The 20,127-nt window shown below is 42.9% G+C and overlaps 1 protein-coding gene across 2 annotated transcripts; it reads left to right on the top strand.

Annotated features, from left to right (window-relative positions):
• Positions 1-5,281: 5,281 nt before the first annotated feature.
• Positions 5,282-20,127, top strand: CNDP2 (carnosine dipeptidase 2). Of its 2 annotated transcripts, none has more exons than XM_079302135.1 (12): positions 5,282-5,380; positions 7,951-8,047; positions 8,937-9,080; positions 11,524-11,686; positions 13,225-13,313; positions 14,218-14,418; positions 15,269-15,353; positions 15,484-15,644; positions 17,536-17,700; positions 18,179-18,320; positions 18,911-19,058; positions 19,462-20,127. In XM_079302135.1, exons 2-12 carry the CDS (start codon positions 7,988-7,990, stop codon positions 19,529-19,531), a joined length of 1,428 nt encoding a protein of 475 aa, XP_079158261.1. In that variant the 5' UTR covers positions 5,282-5,380; positions 7,951-7,987; the 3' UTR covers positions 19,532-20,127. The 2 variants fall into 2 exon arrangements, with proteins under 2 accessions (XP_079158261.1, XP_079158260.1); XM_079302134.1 differs by having other exon boundaries at positions 5,344-5,376.

Raw genomic sequence — 20,127 nt, 5'->3', positions numbered from 1 at the left:
GGAGCAAAGAGTTATCCAGCAGCATACAGCAAGACCCTTGATTCTACTTTATGCTGTCATGGTTTGCAGATCAATCTAGTGCCTAGGAGGAAAGACTTCAAGATCTATGGTGTCCTGAATTGGCTTAGTTAAGAAATCAGCTGAAGGCCGAGTAATCCAGGATGTTTTGGTACTTTGTAAAAATACAAGAGGATCTAAAGCATTTTGAGTGTTTTGTTTTGGTTTTTTTTTTTTTTTTTTAATCAGGAGAGTTACAACCTTATTGGTACAGAGACTACCAGAGATGCGAAGAAGTTTGTTGTGTCAACCACTGAGCCAGGAAGCTGGGGAAAGGAAGAGATTTGTAGAGATTGGTAAGGAAGGAGTTCTGTGAGCATGCTGGGCCTCCTGAGTATCCAACCCACGACTGCAGGGCAGATTAGCTCCTCATGCTTGTGGCAATCAAGTCAGAGAGTCAACCTAGCACAGCAGTACAGAGCCACGCTGTGTGCCTGTCTGCTCCACAGTGGCACAACACCATGGGGGCTCATGGAAGACCAGTGTAGATCTGTCTGCTCTGAGCTGGACTGGATGGAGCCACAGGGGATATAAATCCTCCACTTGTCAGGCTCAGCATAGTGAGAGGACACAGAAGATGACAAAAGGAGTAGTCAATAAATAGTAGAGGAAGGGAAGAAGCAGAGAGAGGGAGAAGGGTCCTCTAACATTTACTATTGCTTGGGCTACTGAGCCACACAGGTTCCATTTCACACTACTGCTCCATTATGCAAGGATGGGAAGAAGGATCACAGCACCAGGACTCTAGACTTTGATTCAGTTCTTTCTCAGTTGCAACATTCCTCTGTGTGCATGTTTCACAGCAGCAAAAGCTGAGTGCAGAGTCCAATGAAGTGCCATAGAGCATTCTGTCTGGGTTCTGACCAGGGACTTGGGCACACAGACCCCCACACTAGGCTTTCTCATGTCAACATCAACATTTACTACGTGGTTAGGTCTAGGTTAAGTGTAATCTGTCCTGTATTTTGATTAATCACCTATTAAAAATTATTTTGTTGGAAGAAGCCTGTGAGGATCAGGGTTGCTAATTACTACATGGCACACATGCATATGTAGATTAGAGAGGCCATGAACACACCCAAGTGTTCAGCACTCTGCAATTACAGTATATCACACAAGCAGCCCTGCATTTTTTGGAGGCCAGGACAAGGTTACCTCTGGAGCCAAATCATTGACTGGATAGTAAATGATACTTTGATTTGTTTTGGTTTAATGTTATTCCTCTAAATGTGTTTGGGCTTTGAGGCCATCTGGTTTTGAAAAGCAGGAGTAATAGGTGAGGCTAACATTGCTGGAATGTCAGTGGCAATGCAATTTCCAGGGATAAGCAGATCTGTTCACCTTTAGTCAACAAAATCAAACCCAGCAGAAGTGGGTGTACTTAAGGTGAGCAATGTTAATGGAGTGAAAATGTCCACATTCACATGGGTGTGATATAAATAGGACAGAGTTCAGAAGGATTAAAGCAACCAGTGAGGACATCCTTAAACATCCTTATTAAAATTTGCTGTCACTACCTCAAAAACTATTGTTTGCAGGAAAGCAAAGAAATCCAACAAAGCTGCACTGTTCTGCATATCCGTATTTACAATCTTCCCTTTCAGTCTAGCAGTTTGCCCAGTGCAGTGTGAGCAACCAGTGTTTAGAAAGTTTGGCTTGTGAATCACCCAAGCAGAAATGTGCAAAATAAAGAGGAAAGGGGAAGACAGAGCAAGAAATAGCAAGATACAATAAAGAGGCTGAAGACAACTAATTTCAGTTTTCTATGATGCTCAGAAGTGCACTAAAGCAAATGTTGTGACTTATCTCATGTAAGAGAAAAAAAAAATTGAACAATGTGAAATTTTTAGATGGCATACACCTGCAAATAGGTGGTCATCCCCACCTGAAATTTCAAAAAAAGTGAGAGTGAGATTGTGTATGTGTACTGTAGAAACATAGAAACTTTCTGTCCCCTTTCATCATTTCTCATGGATTTTTTTTCAGAAAGGACAGCCACACTATTAATGGCATTTTTGCTGACCTCCCACAGCCCTGTGGCTCTCAGCCCACAGCCATCCAAAAAGCTGATTCACACAGTTGTCCTCTCCCAGACCAGTGCTTATATTTCAGGCTCCTCACTTACTCTGCTGCTCCTGCTTCAGCTGACTCATACATGCTACATCCCTGTGATTAAAAGCAATGACACAAGTACCTACAAATTATTTCTTTAGAACAAAACTATTTCAAAGACAATGTAGTAAAAAAAGAAACAGAGCAGCTTAGATGTTTAGATATCTCTGGCAGAATCAGAGAATGATGAGCATCCTTATATTTTCTTTATAAAGTACCTTGTTTGTCAGCCCCTGTCCCTAAATCATTTCTGATAAATGTGTCTTTTCCCACCTCTCCTTTTTCCTCCATTCCCAAAGGATTTTTATGATGCATACATTATTTTCACCTCCAAATTAACAGCCTTGTAAAACAAAACGGTGTTTCCATAAAGACAACTTACAAGGCTCTCAAAGCTGATAACTGGGCCTGTTATCTTTCATAATAAATTGTTGTTTACCCTCAGGTAAGTTACTGTGTGGTTTTTGTATTTATTCCTCACATAATCCTTTGTGGATTTAGATCAATACAGGCTTACAGAAAACTGTGATAATACAATACAAAATAGTTGCTACACAACAAATAATTCTTTAATGCCTTTCTTTTGTCAGCTTGTGTCCTTGATTCTTATTCTGGTTTGTGAATGTTTTTAAGAAACATGAGAAAAAAATAGCAGAAATTACTTCCATGTAGGAACATGAGAATAAAATAGGTCAGCAGAAATCATCCTGAGTCATGTCACATAACACCCTTCATAAATGCAACAAACAGTTTTTTAGAAGCAGTTTTTTAGAAGCAGTTTTTATTTCCTTTTCTAAATTTTTCATTTGTTAAATCTTTTTTTCCCCTGTAGCTTCCAGGCAAGATTTTTCCTAACATAAGTGCAAATAGAAACTTTACTCCATTTTCTAAGTTCCATATATCCATTTAGGGTACATTTTGCAATCTGTTCTCCCAGAACACGTGAGGTGTCCTGGTGTCAAGGCTTCCCCAGAGTCTGTGCTGCCAGGAACAGCAGGAGCTCCCATCCCATCCCATCCCATCCCATCCCATCCCATCCCATCCCATCCCATCCCATCCCATCCCATCCCATCCCATCCCATCCCATCCCATCCCATCCCATCCCATCCCATCCCATCCCATCCCATCCCATCCCATCCCATCCCATCCCATCCCATCCCCAGCCAGGAGCCAGGTGTCCCCAGGGAGTTGCCTGGGGACAAACCAAGGCTGGCATCAGCCTGTGAATCTGCAGCTCAGCATGGCCTGTGGCCAGACCAGCCTCATGCAAGGCTCTAGAACTTACCTTACCCCACACAGCACCACCAGCCAAGTTCCCAAATTATGTACCTCCCCCCCATGGCAGCTCACAGACCAGCTAGTATGTCTCACTGTTTCTCACTTGTTTCCAGCTCTTGAGCTTCCAGCTGCCTAATTTCATCCTGGCTTTCTTTCTGTGATCCTCAGGGTTGTTGAGCTGTTCCTTTCCTGTACCAACTCCACTTCCCCAGCTTTGTGCCCTCAGCAAATTTCAACAGCCCTTTTTCTAATATTTGTGGCAGTGCCCAATAGGTTCGACTGAGTGGTGAACCTTCCTCAGTAATTTAGGTAACAAATACTTTTACTACAGCCAAGGGCCAGCTGTCATTTTTACATTTATTTTAAGAATGTCCAGAAACCAAAGTGAGTTTCCAAATTACATCCATGCATGATTAGCAGCTGCACATATCAGAGCTATTCATCGGCAGCAGCAATTCCCATTTTATAAATGCTGGCTTCATGCAGAGCAGGCACAAGGTAACAGCAAGTCTTACTTGGATTTCTATCTATCTTTTTGCATGTAAAATTACTTAATTCCTTTCCATCATTGTTAGGAGTTCTTCATTAGGTGACCTCATTTCACTTTCTCATCTTACTATTCGTACTGCACTTCCCTTATCCAACCAATGATGTTAAATTGGTTTGCCCATGATAATAAATTGAGAGGGGGTGTAACTCCCTGGAAGGTAGGGAGGCTCTGGAGGCAGATATTGATAAACTAATGGGCTGGGCAGACACTAGCCCTATGAAATTTAACAAGGGCAAGTGATTCTGCACCTGGGATGGGGAAACCCTGGATGTACAGACTGGGGGATGAGATGCTGGAAAGCAGCACAATGGAAAGAGACCTGGGGGTCCTGGTTGATGGTAAGTTGTGTCAGCAGTGCCCTGGCAGCCAGGAGGGCCAACCCTGTCCTGGGGGACATCAGGCACAGCATCACAGCCAGGCAAGGGAGGGGATTGTCCTGCTCTGCTCTGAGCTGGGGCAGCCTCACCTCAGTGCTGGGGGCAGCTCTGGGTGACACTGTAAAAAAGTTATTAGAGAACATCCAAAGCAGGGCAACCAAGATGGTGAGGGGCCTTGAGGGGAAGCTGTGTGAGGAGCAGCTGAGGTCACTTGGTCTGTTCAGCTTGAAGAGGGGACTGAGGACAGACCTCAGTGCAGCTACAGCTCTCCATGAGGGGAAGAGGAGAGGAGGCACTGAGCTCTGCTCTGTGTCACCAGTGGCAGGACCCAAGGGAATGGCTTGGAGTTGTGTCAGGGGAGGTTTAGGTTGGATATCAGGAAAAGGCTCTTCACCCAGAGGGTGTCTGGGCACAGCACCAGCCTGCCCAGTTCCAGAAGCGTTTGAACCTGCTCTCAGGCACATGGTGTGAGTTTTGGGGATGCCCTGTGCAGGACCAGAGTTGGACTTTGACAACCCTTGTGGATCCTTGTCAGCCCAGGATATTCTATAACTAATTCTATGATTAGAATTCTTGATTATTAATTCTAGGGACCTGTCTAAACCACATCTAAATCTATCTAAATTTATTTAACCTATCTAAATCACAAGTATAGGAAGATCATAAGGATACTCCCAGCTTCGGCTGGAGCAATTCAGTTGTCCAGACTGCTCTCTGCCCCTGACCCCATGTTATATTCACCTACATATTTCATTTCCCTTAATTACAGTCCCGTATTATTCCGGCCCCGCCCCACACGGGCCGCCCGCCGTCACGCTCGGTCTCGCTCCGAGGCCCCGCCCCTTCCCGCCCTTAGCCCCGCCCCCGAGGCGCTCCTTGCCCGCGGATTGGCCGGCGCGGTGCACTCCGTGGGGCGGGGCTGCCGCGGTGCTATTTAAAGCGCCGTGGCGGCAGCTGTTGTCTTTACTTGAGGTGGAAGCCGGAATTTGCTGGTCGCAGTGAGTGAGTGTCGGGAGGAGTCGGGGGGACCGGGTCCCTTGGCCTTGTGGTGCGGCGGCACCTGCGTACGTGGCCGCCCAGGCCTGGCGGAGAGGAGCCGGCAATGCCGGGTGCGCGGCGCCGCCGGCGGGCCGGGCCTTGCTCCGTGTGCCCCGGTGTGGCGCGTCCGTTCGGCCTTGGGGCGCGGCGGCACCGTGGCTGCCCCGGAGGGAAGCTGCTCCTGTCCCTTCCTCTCTGTCGCTGTCTCCCCCCGCGTTGCCCTTGGGAAGCCGCCGCGCTCCTGCCTCCTTCCCCCCCGCCCCAGGCTGTCTCCTGCCGGGGGGGCTGCAGGGGGCTCGTCCCCGGGCGGCAAAAGCCTGTAAAGAAAGCCCCATGTTTTAACCTTTTAGTCAGTCTCGGCCCGAAGTGCTGAGCCTGCGACGTGAGCACGGGGCTCAGTGGTGGCTGTAGAGAGCTCTGAACTCGGCTCAGTGCTCTCCTCACGGATACTGATGTTGTTTGTGGGTAAGGAGGGCGAAACTGTTACGGTGCGGTCATAGTCCCGTGGGTTAACTTATTTCAGGGTGCAGCTTCTGTAGTCCTGTGAAAAGGTAAAACTGTGGAGCCTCTCCTGCACGGGTAGGAAGGGTTCGGCTCTCCGTTCTGAGGACTTAGTTCAAAACCTGATTTTGAAGACGAAGGGGGAAATAATATTCAGCCTTTTGCTGTGTAGCAGCTAATACTTCTTGTAGTTTGAAGCTTTCTGGAGCAGGCTTCTTTGCAGCTCTTCAGTGTGACTTGTGTGATTCAATGCCCTTGTGATTTCAGAACTATTTAACTATGGTTAAGGTAATATTTAAAGTAGTCCAGGTAGTCCCTAACTTAACAAGTAGTTCAGATCTTGTTTGTGTTGGGCAGAGTGTCAGCCTCCATGCCGCTTGTATTTTGTGTCCGTGCGGTGAGGCTGGAGCCCTGGGTTGCTACAGAAACCGGTTGAGTGAAGGGGAGGGTCAGATGCCCTGGAATGATGCCTGTGTGCTGGTTTCCTGAAAAGCTCCACATGAATCCTGCCTTACTGCAGGTGAGGAGGGTGCCTTCATTAGGGAGCCCCAGCTTCAGTGAGAAGCATTTAACTTGGTTATGTCTGCGTAGTCCTTCTGAAGGTGTTCAGTTTTCACCTTTCATCACTATTGAAGTGAATGCTTACCTGTCTGGTGATTTGGGGATGTTCTAATTGGTTGTGTAAACCTAGTTATTGAAATTTAAACTTGATGGATGTTTTAAATTAAATTGATGCTATCTCTGATGAGGGAAAGGATTTTTCTGTGTCAAACACCAGTATCTCTGCAAGTGCAACCTTGCTTGAAAGAAAATTTGGGGTGGAGCTTTTGTTACAGTGTATTGTGTGGGACAACCTGCTGCTGGAAAGGGTTTATTTCAGATATGTAGAGTAGTCAGCTGCTCGAGAAACCCTGAGGCGTGCAGTCAGATGTTTTAACAAATGTCTTGTGACTACCATGTAGAAGCAGAAGAAAGGCTTAAAGAATCTGGCATAAAGCTGACTCAACAAAATACTGAATCACAGTGGCTGGAGCTGCTGAATGTGCTTGTATTACATGGACACTGGAGTTTTTCCTCCTAGTTCAGGCACTTGGATTCCAGAGGCACACTTCAGGGAGCCTCTGTCTCTGGAGTTATTCAAAAGGCTTCTGGACACTCTCCGGAGTAATGTGTTGTAGGGTCACATTTTAGACCAGCTAACCTCCAGTGGTCCTTTTCAACCTTAGAATCCCAGAATGGCTTAAAGCTCATTATTTTACTGGTGTAGATGAGGTGCTGTATCTCTAGTTCTAACCTGAGACTTAAGCTTAAGCTTATTTACTTTGTTGCTTTAGTGGACAGTATTCCTTTTTAGTATTGATTTCAGATTGGTAAGATAGAAAACTGAAAAGAAGAGAGGTGTTGGGTTTTTTCACATGAACTTCAGTTGAAAGAAAAACAAAATGAGGAAGTGGTAGCACTGAAGTAGTCACTGATCACTTGCTCATGACCTACTGGGGCTGGCCTTTGTTGCCATGGCTTCGTTCTGACCTTATTTGTGAAATCTGAGTGGCAGGTTGAGACTTAAGGCTGAAGAAAGCACAGTTCTCCAGCTGCCTGCTTTTAACCTCTGCAGAGCACAAAGTGTGGTGCTTTCTTGGACCTGGCTACCAGCATTCAAGCCTATGGCATGCTATTAGTCAAACTCATAATGAAATCTACTCTTTGAAGTTGTATTTCACTTGAGTGACATTTTGCTTGTAAGTCTGCAGTAAAATTAACTGTGTGACTTCATTGAGGTATCTCTAGAGACAAGACTGCTCAGTTTAACTTTGAAAGTTGAGGGGAGAGGCAAAAAGAATGGTGTTGAAATTTAAATATGCTTTTGTTTAGCTGCTTCACTGTGCTAATTTCATGAAAGGGAGAGGCCTCAGGTTTTTTATTAGTACAACTTGGCATGTGGCATTAGAAGCTGAAAAGTGAAAGTCTCCTGTGGTTCTTGATTACTGACTGTCACTTCTTAAACCTGTGAAAGCTAAATTATTTATGTTATAACAGAATCTTCAGCAACACTGTTCTGAAAACTAGGCCAAAAATGTCAGCTCTTGAAACCCTCTTCAAATACATTGATGAACACCAGGACCTCTATGTTCAGGTAAGTTTTATTTTGAGTTTTGTCCTGCAGCATGGGCAGCTATGCTATATTAGAAGTTAGGTGGTCAACTTCAAGTTTGTTGCTGCAACTATATGATATGCTCAGTAATAATGTCAAGTCATGGGAGAGAGGGGAGACCAGACAGCAAGTGAGGGATTTGAATCAGGGCAGAGAACTGTTTCTTAATGTCCATGATAAATTTATTAAAAAATTATATATTACTGTATAGTGCAACTGGTGACCTATTTAGAGATACAGTAAGCTGACCCTGACTTCTGAATGCCAAACTAAGTTTATAGTTTCTTCCCTTTGGAGATGGGAGATAAAATATATTATAAATGAGGCTGGGAACAAAGCTTTCTTGTATAAAACAATTTATGCTGTGGTACAGAGGGCAAGGTTGCCCTCTCCAAAGAGGTACTTTGCTGCTTGACCTGCTATTTAGTTACAGGTTGTATTGTAATCCCTTTCACCCGTGGAGGAATCAGTGGTGCTGTGAACTCGGGCATGAACTATGCCAAGTGCTCAGTTGTTCTTGCTGAGCTCACACGGGGAGACCAAGCTAAAGTGGCCTTTTTGAGAGGCCTAAAAGACTTTAGCTGGTTTGGGATACTTGAAGAACAGCAACTAAAAAGGCACAATAAACACAAGTGGTCATGTTCATGAGCTTACTTGGTGTAGACTTTGTGACATGCAGCAGAGACAGCTGTAGGCTAGTGAGGATTCAGGGTGCTTTTGAGGGTACTATTAAAGCTCTTCTTTGAGCAGAGGACAGATCTGATTTGCCTCAATTTGAGCTTGACTTAAACCAGTGTTGGTTGAATTACGAGGTGTGGTGGTGTTTGCATGGTGCCTGTGTAGTAAAGCATGTAGTGTCCCGTGTCTCCAGCGCCTGGCAGAGTGGGTGGCAATCCAGAGTGTGTCAGCATGGCCAGAGAAGAGGGGTGAAATCAAGCACATGATGGAGGTGGCTGCGAAGGAGATTGAGCGGCTGGGAGGCACAACCAAACTCATGGATATCGGGAAACAAAAGGTATGTGAGCATCCTCCTTCAGCTTAATTTAGGAAAAAATCTCTTCAGAAGACAAGGTGCTTTGCATGAGAAGGTGCTGGCTTCTCATGCTCCCGGTATGAAAGGCACCCAGACTCCATTAAAAGGCTGTTTATTTGACTTAGCACTGTAAAGAAAGAGGATGGCATGGATATTCTTATGTCCCTGCAGATACTAGCACCTCCAAGCTGTGGAGCATCTAGCAGGCATCCAATATACTGTGCAGATCCCATGCATGGAAATATTTTCCCTTTTTATTTATTCAAACTATTCAGTTCCACTGACAGGATTTTGTGAGAATTTCTTGATGCACTTTTTGGTTAAGTCAAGGACATGCAGGTGATGTAATCCCCAGTACCCAGTGGGAGCTGCCTTCAGGTTGCAGTCAAGTGGCTCAGTTTATCCTGCAGTCCAGGAATATGCACAGCACAATACAGGCAGGAAGGTGAAGCTGTGTGTGCAGCATAGGATAGCACAGACTTTGGGGTACTTGGGATATCTTTGTGGGTCTCTAATTCCTGGGTGTCTGATGGACTTCTGGGTCAGGATCATTAGACAAAGGGTCCTGTGGGCAGTGGCCTGGAAAGGCAGTAGCCTGTTGTGATGTAGGATAATGCCTATCCTGCCACACAGTCTGAACCTTCTGTTAAAAGCCTTTATTTATAGTAAACCTTGGGTTGGGACCCAATTAAGGATGTTGAATTAAACTTTGGACTGTTTTAAATACTTTTTGAACTGAACCTGAATAGAGCACCTGCAAACAAAAATGTTAGCTATTTTAAACAGCAGGCTGGTATTGGTCCTTAGACCACAGACTATAAAAGTGCTGACTTAAGTTTCAGTAAGTCTGCCAAAAGACTTTTGGAAAAACTTTCAGAAGTGTTACATTCATCACAGGATTGCATTGCTCCCTTACTAGATTCAAAAGTCTTGTTAAAAGAATGACCTCCCTCTTCATTTTTAGCTATCCAGACTGTTTGGTTTTTTTTCCTGAGAAATGTATGTGCTTATGAGAATAATAATGATAATCTTATTGTAGGGAAATGCCCACTTGATATGCTCCTTCTCTGAAGTGCCCAGCCACTACCTGCTTCAGAGTAAGACCCATACCAAAATTGTTAGACTAAGATTTGGGTAGTGGCATTAAAAACCTTGTTTGCTAGCTTACTAGTAAATTTACTAGAATGTTTACTACTTTTAGGAGATTGTCCTTGTAATTGGTGAGAGAGACTGCTGAGTGAAATCTGTACTTATGGGCGCCTTCTGAGCCAGTTCTTGCTTTGGGCAACTGGATTACTCCTGTTTGTAGCTACAGGTTCCAGCAGGAAATCTTGGGAGGGAATCTGTTAATCCTAGCTGCTAATTCTAGCTCTGCTACTATCTACAGCGTAAAACCCCATCAAAAACATTTCAATTAATTCAGAGACAAAGTTGTTCCTTTCATCACTGTAACTTTTTGGTAGCAAGAACTGATTTTAGAGTTTTATATGTAAGTATTTTTATTAGATAACTTTAATCCATCTGCGAGGGCTACCTTCAGTGTTCAGTTTTATATTAAGTACAGAGAGCTAGTCAGTGTTGCTGCTGTATCTATGAAGGGCAAAGTAAAGCAACTGAACTCGTCAGAACAAAGTTGCTTTACTGCTGCACAGCAATTTGTTGTGTATTGATTACTGTAAATTCTTGTAGAGCTGCAGCTGGCCAAAGGACCATGTAACCTGTTGATAAAAAATTGAAACTTGAGACTCATATAAGCAAAAAGTCAAAGCTGATCTTGATCTGCTGAACAGTGTGTAGAAGTGCATGTTCACTGGAAGGGAAATACTTGCTGACTGGGAATAGTGTGATAATTGCTTATGGGCTATTCCAAGGGATTAAGCTAAATTCAACTGTTGAACTCCTGAACTGAGTTCATCACTACCCTGCCCTTAGTGTAACAATGTAGGCTGGTACAGAGAAATGTCTTATGCTGGTTTTATGTGGGTGTAGGCTCATGTTACACCCAGTCTTACCACTGCCAGGAAATCTTTGTCCAAAGAGCTATACTGTGGGCAGGATGAAAGTGCAGAACCCAATAGTGAATGGAGTTTATCACTTATGCTTAGGTCAGCATTAGATATTGCAGTTTGGCATGCAGTCAGCTTGCTCTGCTAAAAATCTGATGTAGGATTGGTAGTTTAAAGCTAACAGCTCTAAGTGGCTTGGAACATTTTGACTGTTACTGAGACTTGTCAGAAAACTAACTGGCATGATGCCATCAGGCCTTCTTGGGCACCCTGCTTCTGGCAATCAGTTTAAGTAGATTAGTTTTGTTTAGCTGTCTGTGCCTCTACTTTCAACCTCCATAGTATTAAAGTAATTCATATAGCTGATTAAAACTTGGATGTTCCATATTTTAATAAAACTTCTGCCTTCCTATTTCTAGCTGCCTGATGGATCAGAGATCCCCCTACCACCAATTGTTCTGGGAACACTGGGCACAGATCCATGCAAAAAGACAGTGTGTGTATATGGTCACCTGGATGTTCAGCCAGCAGCACTAGAGGATGGCTGGGATAGTGAGCCTTTCACACTGGTGGAAAGAGATGGTAAGGGCAGTGGAGTTCACAAACTGATGAGCACTTCTGTAACAAGTGTAGTATTCCTCAGTTGTTCCTAAGCTGTACCATTGATTGAAAGGGGGAAGGAGAGTAAGAACTGGTATGGGTGTTTATTTAATGTATTGAGGTTAAAATGTTCAGGTGGGAAAATGGTAAAAGTCAAGCTACAAAATCTCAGCTACTCTTGGGATTGTTTTATTTTCTGATAGTCTAGGCTGTAATTTGCATGTTTGCTTCCTTGTAGCTGCAGCACAATCTTTACTGCTGCCTTCTGTGGCGCCGTCTTTTTGACAGAGCTTTTTAGAACTAATTTCTTGTTCACAGCTTGAAGTCTGTAAGGTCATGTCAGACTGCAGGAATTTTGAACTTTTACTGAGAAAAATCACACCACACAACTTCTTTATGCCTGGAGGCAGGAGTGGCACAGCAGCCTCTCTGGGTTGCCTTGTGTTTAACTGCTCTACTATGTGTAATACAGAAGCTCTTTTGCAGTGGCAGTGCCCTAAAATTTGTCCCTCTCCCATAAATGGGGATGAAGAAATGGTGCAGTGTCTCCCATTGAAACAGCATTACCAGCACTTAAAGAAGACAAACTTCCCTTTCTAGTAAAAGCTGGTGCTACCAAGAGATTCTTTTTTGTTTCACTTTCTCAGTGTTAAAGATCATATCAATAGAAAGACATCAACCACTCATGTTGCATAAGCAGTGGTTGCCAGAAAAATGAGTATCTGTGCAAAATAGTACTTTTGCTTGTGCACTTAGTCTTAGGCAGCAGAGTCCAAGTTAATAAACTGTGTTATCTGCTGGCAAGATCTAGACTTGCCTCAGGCTGTGGCTTGTCTCTGTGCAGCCTGGCCATGCAGGAGCCATTCACCAATGGCTCTTTACCTTTGCCAGCTGTCTGGCCTGTTCTGTCACTGGTTATGTGGTGTGCTGAGGGGTTGTAGCCACACCTGGGTTGCACTGATAACTACCTCTGCTGTGATCCCATGTACTACATTTTCTGGGAATTCCCTGTGGCCTGTGAAACTCGTCTTTGACTAAATTCCTTTCTAGGGAGATCCACTTTTCTCTGAAGAATCCAGAGAAGTGATTTGTCATTGGCTACTGAATTTTTACTCTTCAAAGCAAGAGTTATTGCACTGAAGATGATACTTGATAGATTTCTGTCAAAAGTAGAAAATTTGTTTTTGTTCTTAGGCGTTTGTACAAAATTGTATTATTTTGAAGGATAAGGCAGCTGTATCTTTTCCTGGCTTATAATAAACTCCTATTGGGGGAGCAGCTGGGTGAAGAGGTGGGGTAGCTGTGTCAGTGGGAGAACTATTGCAGTCCTGTACCTATCCCACTTGAAAGGAAGTGTGAAGCAGAATATTAAACTGCTGCTTATGAAGAATCAGTAATAAAAGTTTTTTATATAAGTAGGGTTAAAAAAGTTATCCAAAAAATTGTTCTCCTCTAGGAAACAGATGGAACTTCTTGCTAATTTTTTTCCTTACTGGTTAATTTGTATCTTGTTTCTACAGGAAAGCTGTATGGGAGAGGATCAACAGATGACAAAGGTCCAGTGCTTGCCTGGCTGAATGCTTTGGAGGCTTATCAGCAAACTAACCAGGTATGTGCCCAAAACATAATCTGCTTTTTCACACACAGCTAAGTCTAGCAATAAATGTTATCCAAGCCACAAACTCTTGTGAGGGAAGCATGCTTATTCAGCTGATAGGAGGAATGATGCAATCATCCTGTAAATTCTCTGATTTCCTAGTAGGGTTAAGTTGACTTGCAGACAAGTTAGTATTATAGATGCTTGTGTTGCACTTCTAACAATTTTCCTTTAATGAAATATGTAGGAAGGAAAATACATATGAAATGTGGAGCAGGAGGAATAGTCAAATGTGATCACTGTTATGTAAGGATGTCAAATTGCTTTGGCCTTTATCAAAGCTTAATATCTCACTGCCACTGAGCTCTAAGAGGAGGTTGACTTAATACTAAATTTGGGAGCTTTGCTTATTTCTGTTAAGGAAAATGTGCAATCAGAAAAAGCTCAGGACGTTTGCTTTATCTTGCAAGACAAGTTTCTATCACTTCTGAGAGGCATAAGCAGTTCTCAGTTGCTGTCTAGGTGTATGTAGAATATGCTAGACTGGATAGACAGGGTAGCTCTGTTCCTACTGTGGCATGCAATTCCTGTGGTCTATAATAGTTTTCCTAGCCTGGTGGCTTACCTTTGGCAATGCATTTCTGCTGTGTTCCCATGCTTAAGGGGTTTGGGGACAAGTTTTTGTGACTTTTCTGAAGAATTGATACTCCATCAAATGAAGGGTGATGTAAGTGCCCTCAACATAAGCACAGTCCAAACTTTAAGCCAGTTTTTGTATAACTAACAAATTCCACTGTTGTGGAACTATTTTAGCCATGTCTATTTTTCTGCTTTGAACATGACATGAAAATTACTGATTACTGAAGGAGTCAAATGTTTTCATATGCTTAATCTGTTCTTGTTTTTCATTTCAAAGGAGTTTCCAGTAAACATTAGGTTTTGCCTAGAGGGTATGGAAGAATCAGGATCTGAAGGCCTTGATGAACTGATTTTTGCTCAGCGAGATGCTTTCTTTAAAGATGTGGATTATGTTTGCATTTCTGACAACTACTGGCTAGGCAAGAAGAAGCCTTGTATCACTTATGGTCTGAGAGGTATCTGCTACTACTTCATAGAGGTAAGTGTTGAAATACACTGCAAATCCAGTATTATTAAACTGAATTTTCCACTGGAGAAGAGTGGTGGTGCAAGCCTTTTCACTCCAGTAGCTCTTTTACAGAAAAGATGAAACAGGCTGCTTAGGTGAATGGCTTTTTCTAATTGTCTAAATATCCTTCTCTTGCTATCCTGTCTGATACTTGAGTGATTGGGTTAGCTTTCAGATAAGTGAAGCAAGGTAGGCCAGCACTTTCACTGAAGGTTTGTCTCATAGCATAATTATTTTCATTCACATACACCCTTCTTATAGATAAATGTCACATTTGTGCTTTTCTGGTCAGCTGGAACATCTCCAGTTAATCAGAGCTGCTGGTAGATGATAGTGGTTTGATAAGTTCTTTTACCAGTCCCCTCTATACTTTGGGGTGAAGTGGATCCCATCTGGGCCCATGGACTTGTGAGTGGCTAATTGACATAGCAGGTCACTAATCATCTCATAGATTATGGGCTTCCCTCATCTCCCCATCACAAACTTCCAGCTCAGAGCTGGGTTGACATAGCAGGTCACTAATCATCTCATAGATTATGGGCTTCCCTCATCTCCCCATCACAAACTTCCAGCTCAGAGCTGGGCATCCTGAGGACAACTGATCTTCATATTGAAGACTGAGACAAAAAAGACATTAAATATCTCTGCCTTTTTCTCATCTCCTGACCTACACTATCCTCTGCTTTCCACAAATGATAGGGACATTCCTTGACCCTTGGCCAGATCATGTTCTAGCTGGGCTTTGTCTGTTCTGGTCTCCTCCCTACATGGCAATATTTCTGTGCTGAAGTTGACCTGAATCTTCATTCACTCCAATCAGGTGGAATGCTGTGACAAAGACCTTCACTCTGGAGTTTATGGTGGTTCAGTACATGAGGCCATGACAGATCTCATTGCTCTGATGGGTAAGAAAACACTTTTCACTGAATGCATCTAAAAAGGGAACAAGACTTCTGTTTCCCAAGGAAGGTGTTCCAGCAGTAGCATCTTGTATCTTCTGGTTGAATGCTGATATTAGGTGCTTCTTGTTTACAGGTTCTCTTGTAGACAAGAAAGGGAAAATCCTCATCCCAGGTGTTAATGAAGCAGTGGCACCTGTTACTGATGAGGAGCTGGCATTATATGAGAAGATTGATTTTGACCTGTCAGAATATGCAAAAGATGTAGGAGCAGCAAGACTTCTGCATGATGCAAAGGTGTGTTTCACTCTTCTACTCTGTCTAGATCAAGCTGTCTGTATTAGTACAAGAAGAAACTAGCTTCTGTGAATGTATCTATGTAATGAAGTAATTTATTAGGCAGAGGATTAATCTGATTTCTTCAAAATGGTCAGGATGCCTTGAAGATGATTTTGCTTAATGTATAGTAGACTGCATACTTAACACTTTGCAAAGGATTTGCCAGTGTTAGGTGTTTGAAAACTTATTCTAGGTTATCCCATGTTTAACTTAAGACGTCTTGACAATTCTAAATTTGTTTCTTACTCTGTATAAATAGTATTTGAAACTGCTGCAGAACTTTAATGCTGTTCTCTTCACACTAGATAAGAATGTTGGCCATCTTCCAGAGGTCAGATAACAATCTACACAAAACATCTGATTTTCTACATCTGTAGGAAGTTCAGTAGGTTATTAGAAATAAAGTAGCTGCTCAGAGATGACTGCTCCTTAGGTGAGAAAAGAGCTTGAAACCTAGCTGTGCTGAATTCAAGGCTGACATGCTGAACATGTTCATAGACCTGGCAAACAAGGACTGTTTAGTAATCTTGAGCTAGGCAGCCCAAATCTTTGAACAATCTCAAGCTCAATAAACTTCTGTCTAAAGTTAAATCTTTGTCCTGGGAGCTCTCCAAATGAATGCTTTTAACAACACTGGATCTTACACGTACAGTTATCCCATACTAATTTAAAACTGTGCATGTAAATACATCTCTTGTCATAAAAAGCAGACACAGGTGTTGTAAAAGGCAAGTTTACATGTGCAGGTCTGTCTTCTGTCCTAGTACTGTCAAGAGACTTCAAACTTAACTCAAATAGGTATAAGTAACAATTTATATCCTTAACCTTGTCTTTACATGCTCAGGTTTATATCAACTGGGAGCACACAGGCTTCCCTGCTTAGCCTTGTCCTTTAAAGTAATGCATGAATTATAGCTTGGATATAAAGAGGAGCTGGCAAGATGTTCTTTGTGATATTGAACTGAAACTGTTCAGTCTTGGCTCAGCTGAAATTCCAGCTAAGGGACTTTTAAGCTGCATACATGCAGGAAGGGCTTTAGGGCTAGGGAGAGAAGGCTGTAACTTTCAGATGAGAAGCAAATGTGCTTGAGAGATTTGAACTGTGACAGCTACATTTGCTTGGAGAGGAGGTTGGAAACAGGTTGCACCTGGAAAAAAAGAAACTTGTAACATAAAGGACACAACTTTTAAGTCTTCTGCATTTCTGCAGTGAAGTTTATGCTGGAGACACTGTACCTGTGTCTGCTCAGGGCAACTCAACTGAAATGAATTCAGGATCCAATGTGTTGAGCATCTGTGTCCAAGGTAACAGGAAATGCAGGAAGTGTACCTGGAAGGCAGTGGTGGTCAGTTTAATCAACCTGAAGTTCAGGCTTTTCAATACAGCTGATATTATAAAGAAAAGCACACTGTAACCTCAGTCTGAGCAGTGGTGAGGGTTTTAGAAAAATGTGAAATTACTCAGTGTCTTGGTGATGTTGGCTTCTGCCTGTCTTGAGGCAGTGGGAATTAGAGCTTTCAGTGTTCCCTACAAGCTGTGCTTGAGCACCTTATAAATGGTGCTTGTCCTTATCAGAAGCTGACTTGTCATGTCCCATAAGTTCCACTGAGGTAGGAGAGAACCAAACTAGAACTGCTGAGTCTCTTAAGGAACTGAGAACCCAGCTGTGTTACCAAAATATGTGCTTAATGGGAGTAACAGCTTCTGAGTGGTCTTCAATGAGCTGCATTTCTGCATGGGAAAAAAGCACTATTTCTTCTAAATTCTTTATTAGATTGAAGAAATCATTAGTTTAGGGACCTTTGTCAAACTTCATGTGACCTTGCATCTTTTTCTTTGCTTCTGCAGAGAGAGATCCTCATGCACAGGTGGAGATACCCTTCCTTGTCTCTCCATGGAATTGAAGGAGCCTTCTCAGCCTCTGGTGCTAAGACTGTGATTCCTAGGAAAGTGATTGGCAAGTTCTCAATCAGGCTTGTGCCAAACATGACTCCTGAAGAAGTGACAAAGAATGTATGTTGAGCTGTTTGGATAGCAGCAACCCAAGTGTCTCTAAACTTCTGTTCACACTACCTTGGGGGAAGAGTTTTTCTGTTCTCTAAAGCAGTTCTGTTCATTTGGTTTCCTACTATATTCCTTGTACTGCACCTCAACATGAGAACTGAGGGAATCCTGTGGACTGTAATGGTCTGATTCCCCAGTGAATGCTAACTTAATTGTAGGGTGCTTGGACTGCCAGAAATGCATATTCAAAAGCAGCAGTGTTTGACATACTGACTAATTGTCCTACAATATTCTGTTAATTTGCCTAAAGAAGATATTTTGACTCCAGAGCAAAGAATCATTGGAGTACTAAGAAATAAGAGCAATAGGAAAAGTATTGCTGCACACTTGTAGTGACCTAAGTCCCTAAGATCTTATTAGAATGTGATCTTTGCCAGTGCTCATACAAATGCTAGCAGTAGATAAGGTCATTCAATCTTTCTTACAGGTTGAAGACTACTTGAACAAAAAGTTCGCAGAGCTGCAGAGTCCCAACAAATTCAAAGTGTACTTAGGCCATGGTGGAAAACCCTGGGTGTCAGACTTCAACCACCCCCACTACATGGCTGGTAGGAGGGCCATGAAGACAGGTCAGTGAGTTTTTCACTTGGCATTGGTAGGATTAAAAATCTCTTGTTCCAGCACCTCAGGAAACACTGAGGAGATCATGTTTGCTGAATATTTAGTGTTCTGCATTCATATCTAATAAATTTGGCCCACTAAGTGAGGAAGCATGTCATCTGCAAATTTTAAACTGAAATCTGAGGAAGGAAAGATACTGGATATCAAATTAATATCTACTGTTCTGGGACAAGTTTGTTGGTGTGGTGTTGCTTTTGCTTGAGTCTCTTAGTTCAGACCATCTGCTAAGCCAAAATCAGTGAGGCTTGGTCATCACAGCACCCTTCTTAATCAGTTTTGCTAGATTGTATTGGGTAGCTGGAGCAACTCTCACTTGTGTTGGAGTACAGACAGGCCTTCAGATGAAGTGTGGATGTGTAACTCTGACAGTGACAATACTCCAGTGCTGCATCTGTGGGGAGAAGCTCCACAGTTTTGTGGCCTTTGCAGTCTGGCTGATTTGGCCAGCACCTGGTACAGATGAGTACATGATGGTATAAGTAAGGGTTTGTGGAAAAAGAATACAGATTTCAAACTGACTAGAATATCACCTTTCTAGTTTTTGGAGTTGAACCAGACCTGACAAGGGAGGGAGGAAGCATTCCTGTTACCCTTACTTTTCAAGAAGCCACAGGCAAGAATGTTATGCTGCTTCCTGTTGGAGCTGCAGATGATGGTGCTCACTCTCAAAATGAAAAACTAAATAGGTAAGAGAATATTTATTCATGTGCTGGGGTGTCTTGGCACATATAATGGAAAACACCAAGAATTGAGCTCTTGCTTTTGTTTAATTCTCTGGATGGCAATGTGCCTCCCCAGCAGAAAATGACTGATTGGGCAATACTTTGTAGCTGAATGTTGTTTTCCAGATTGATGTATTTGAAACCAGAAGCAAGCTTCATTATTTTGGTGTCTGGGCTTGGCTGCCCTCTCCCCCAAGTGTGCTGTTTCTGTCTTGCCAGATGTAGGGAAGATCTAGGGGTTTGGGGAGTAGTGCCTGTTGCTTGCAGCAGCAATTTCCTTAAAGTGTGTGTAAGACTGGCTTTGCAAAAAGGACATCTGCTAGAAATACAATGAAGACACTGCTAAAGGAAATTGTCTTCTTTGCAGGTACAACTACATCCAGGGAGTGAAGATGCTTGGTGCATACCTCTATGAAGTTTCCCAGCTGAAGGACTAAGTTAGACACCTCACCTCCTGGTTTATGGATCAGAAGTCTGAATTTTCTTGCAAAATGTCATCAATTACCAAGTCTTACATAGCTTCCCTTTTCTACCAGCACTCTACTGCTTTGGTGGGAGAGAGGGAAGCAGGCTGTTCCACTTGACAAAGAACATGATACACCAAAAATACTTTAAGTACTTACTTTAAATGAACAGATTATTCCTTAAGTGGTCAGCAGTCCTGAACTGCATCTTCATCCCCTCTGTATCACTTCAGTTTGCTGTATTCATCTACTTTTCCTGTAAATCAAGAGGAATGGCTTGCTCTCAACAGTTTAAGCAGCCACAGTTGTGGCGGAACTTCCAGCCTATTTAAGTTTCTTATTCCTAGGTATGTCCTGGAAACAAGCAGTCAAGATTATGGGGCAACACTGGAATGTGCTGAAGCTGTAGTGAGTGAAGAGGAGTTTGTAGGCACGCATAAACTTCAAGAGACAGGTTTCATATTACAGGGAATCAGGTTGTAACAAATTTCACCGTGGTAGTGACTACTGGCCATTTTTGTAAAGCTGCCATTGTACTACCACAAAATAATAATAAATAATCATGCTGT

The sequence above is a fragment of the Erithacus rubecula genome (genome assembly GCF_903797595.1).
Source record: "Erithacus rubecula genome assembly, chromosome: 3".
Classification (NCBI taxonomy): domain Eukaryota; kingdom Metazoa; phylum Chordata; class Aves; order Passeriformes; family Muscicapidae; genus Erithacus; species Erithacus rubecula.
The sequence above is the reverse complement of the archived record's forward strand: the minus strand, read 5'-3'. Positions and strand labels throughout refer to the sequence as shown.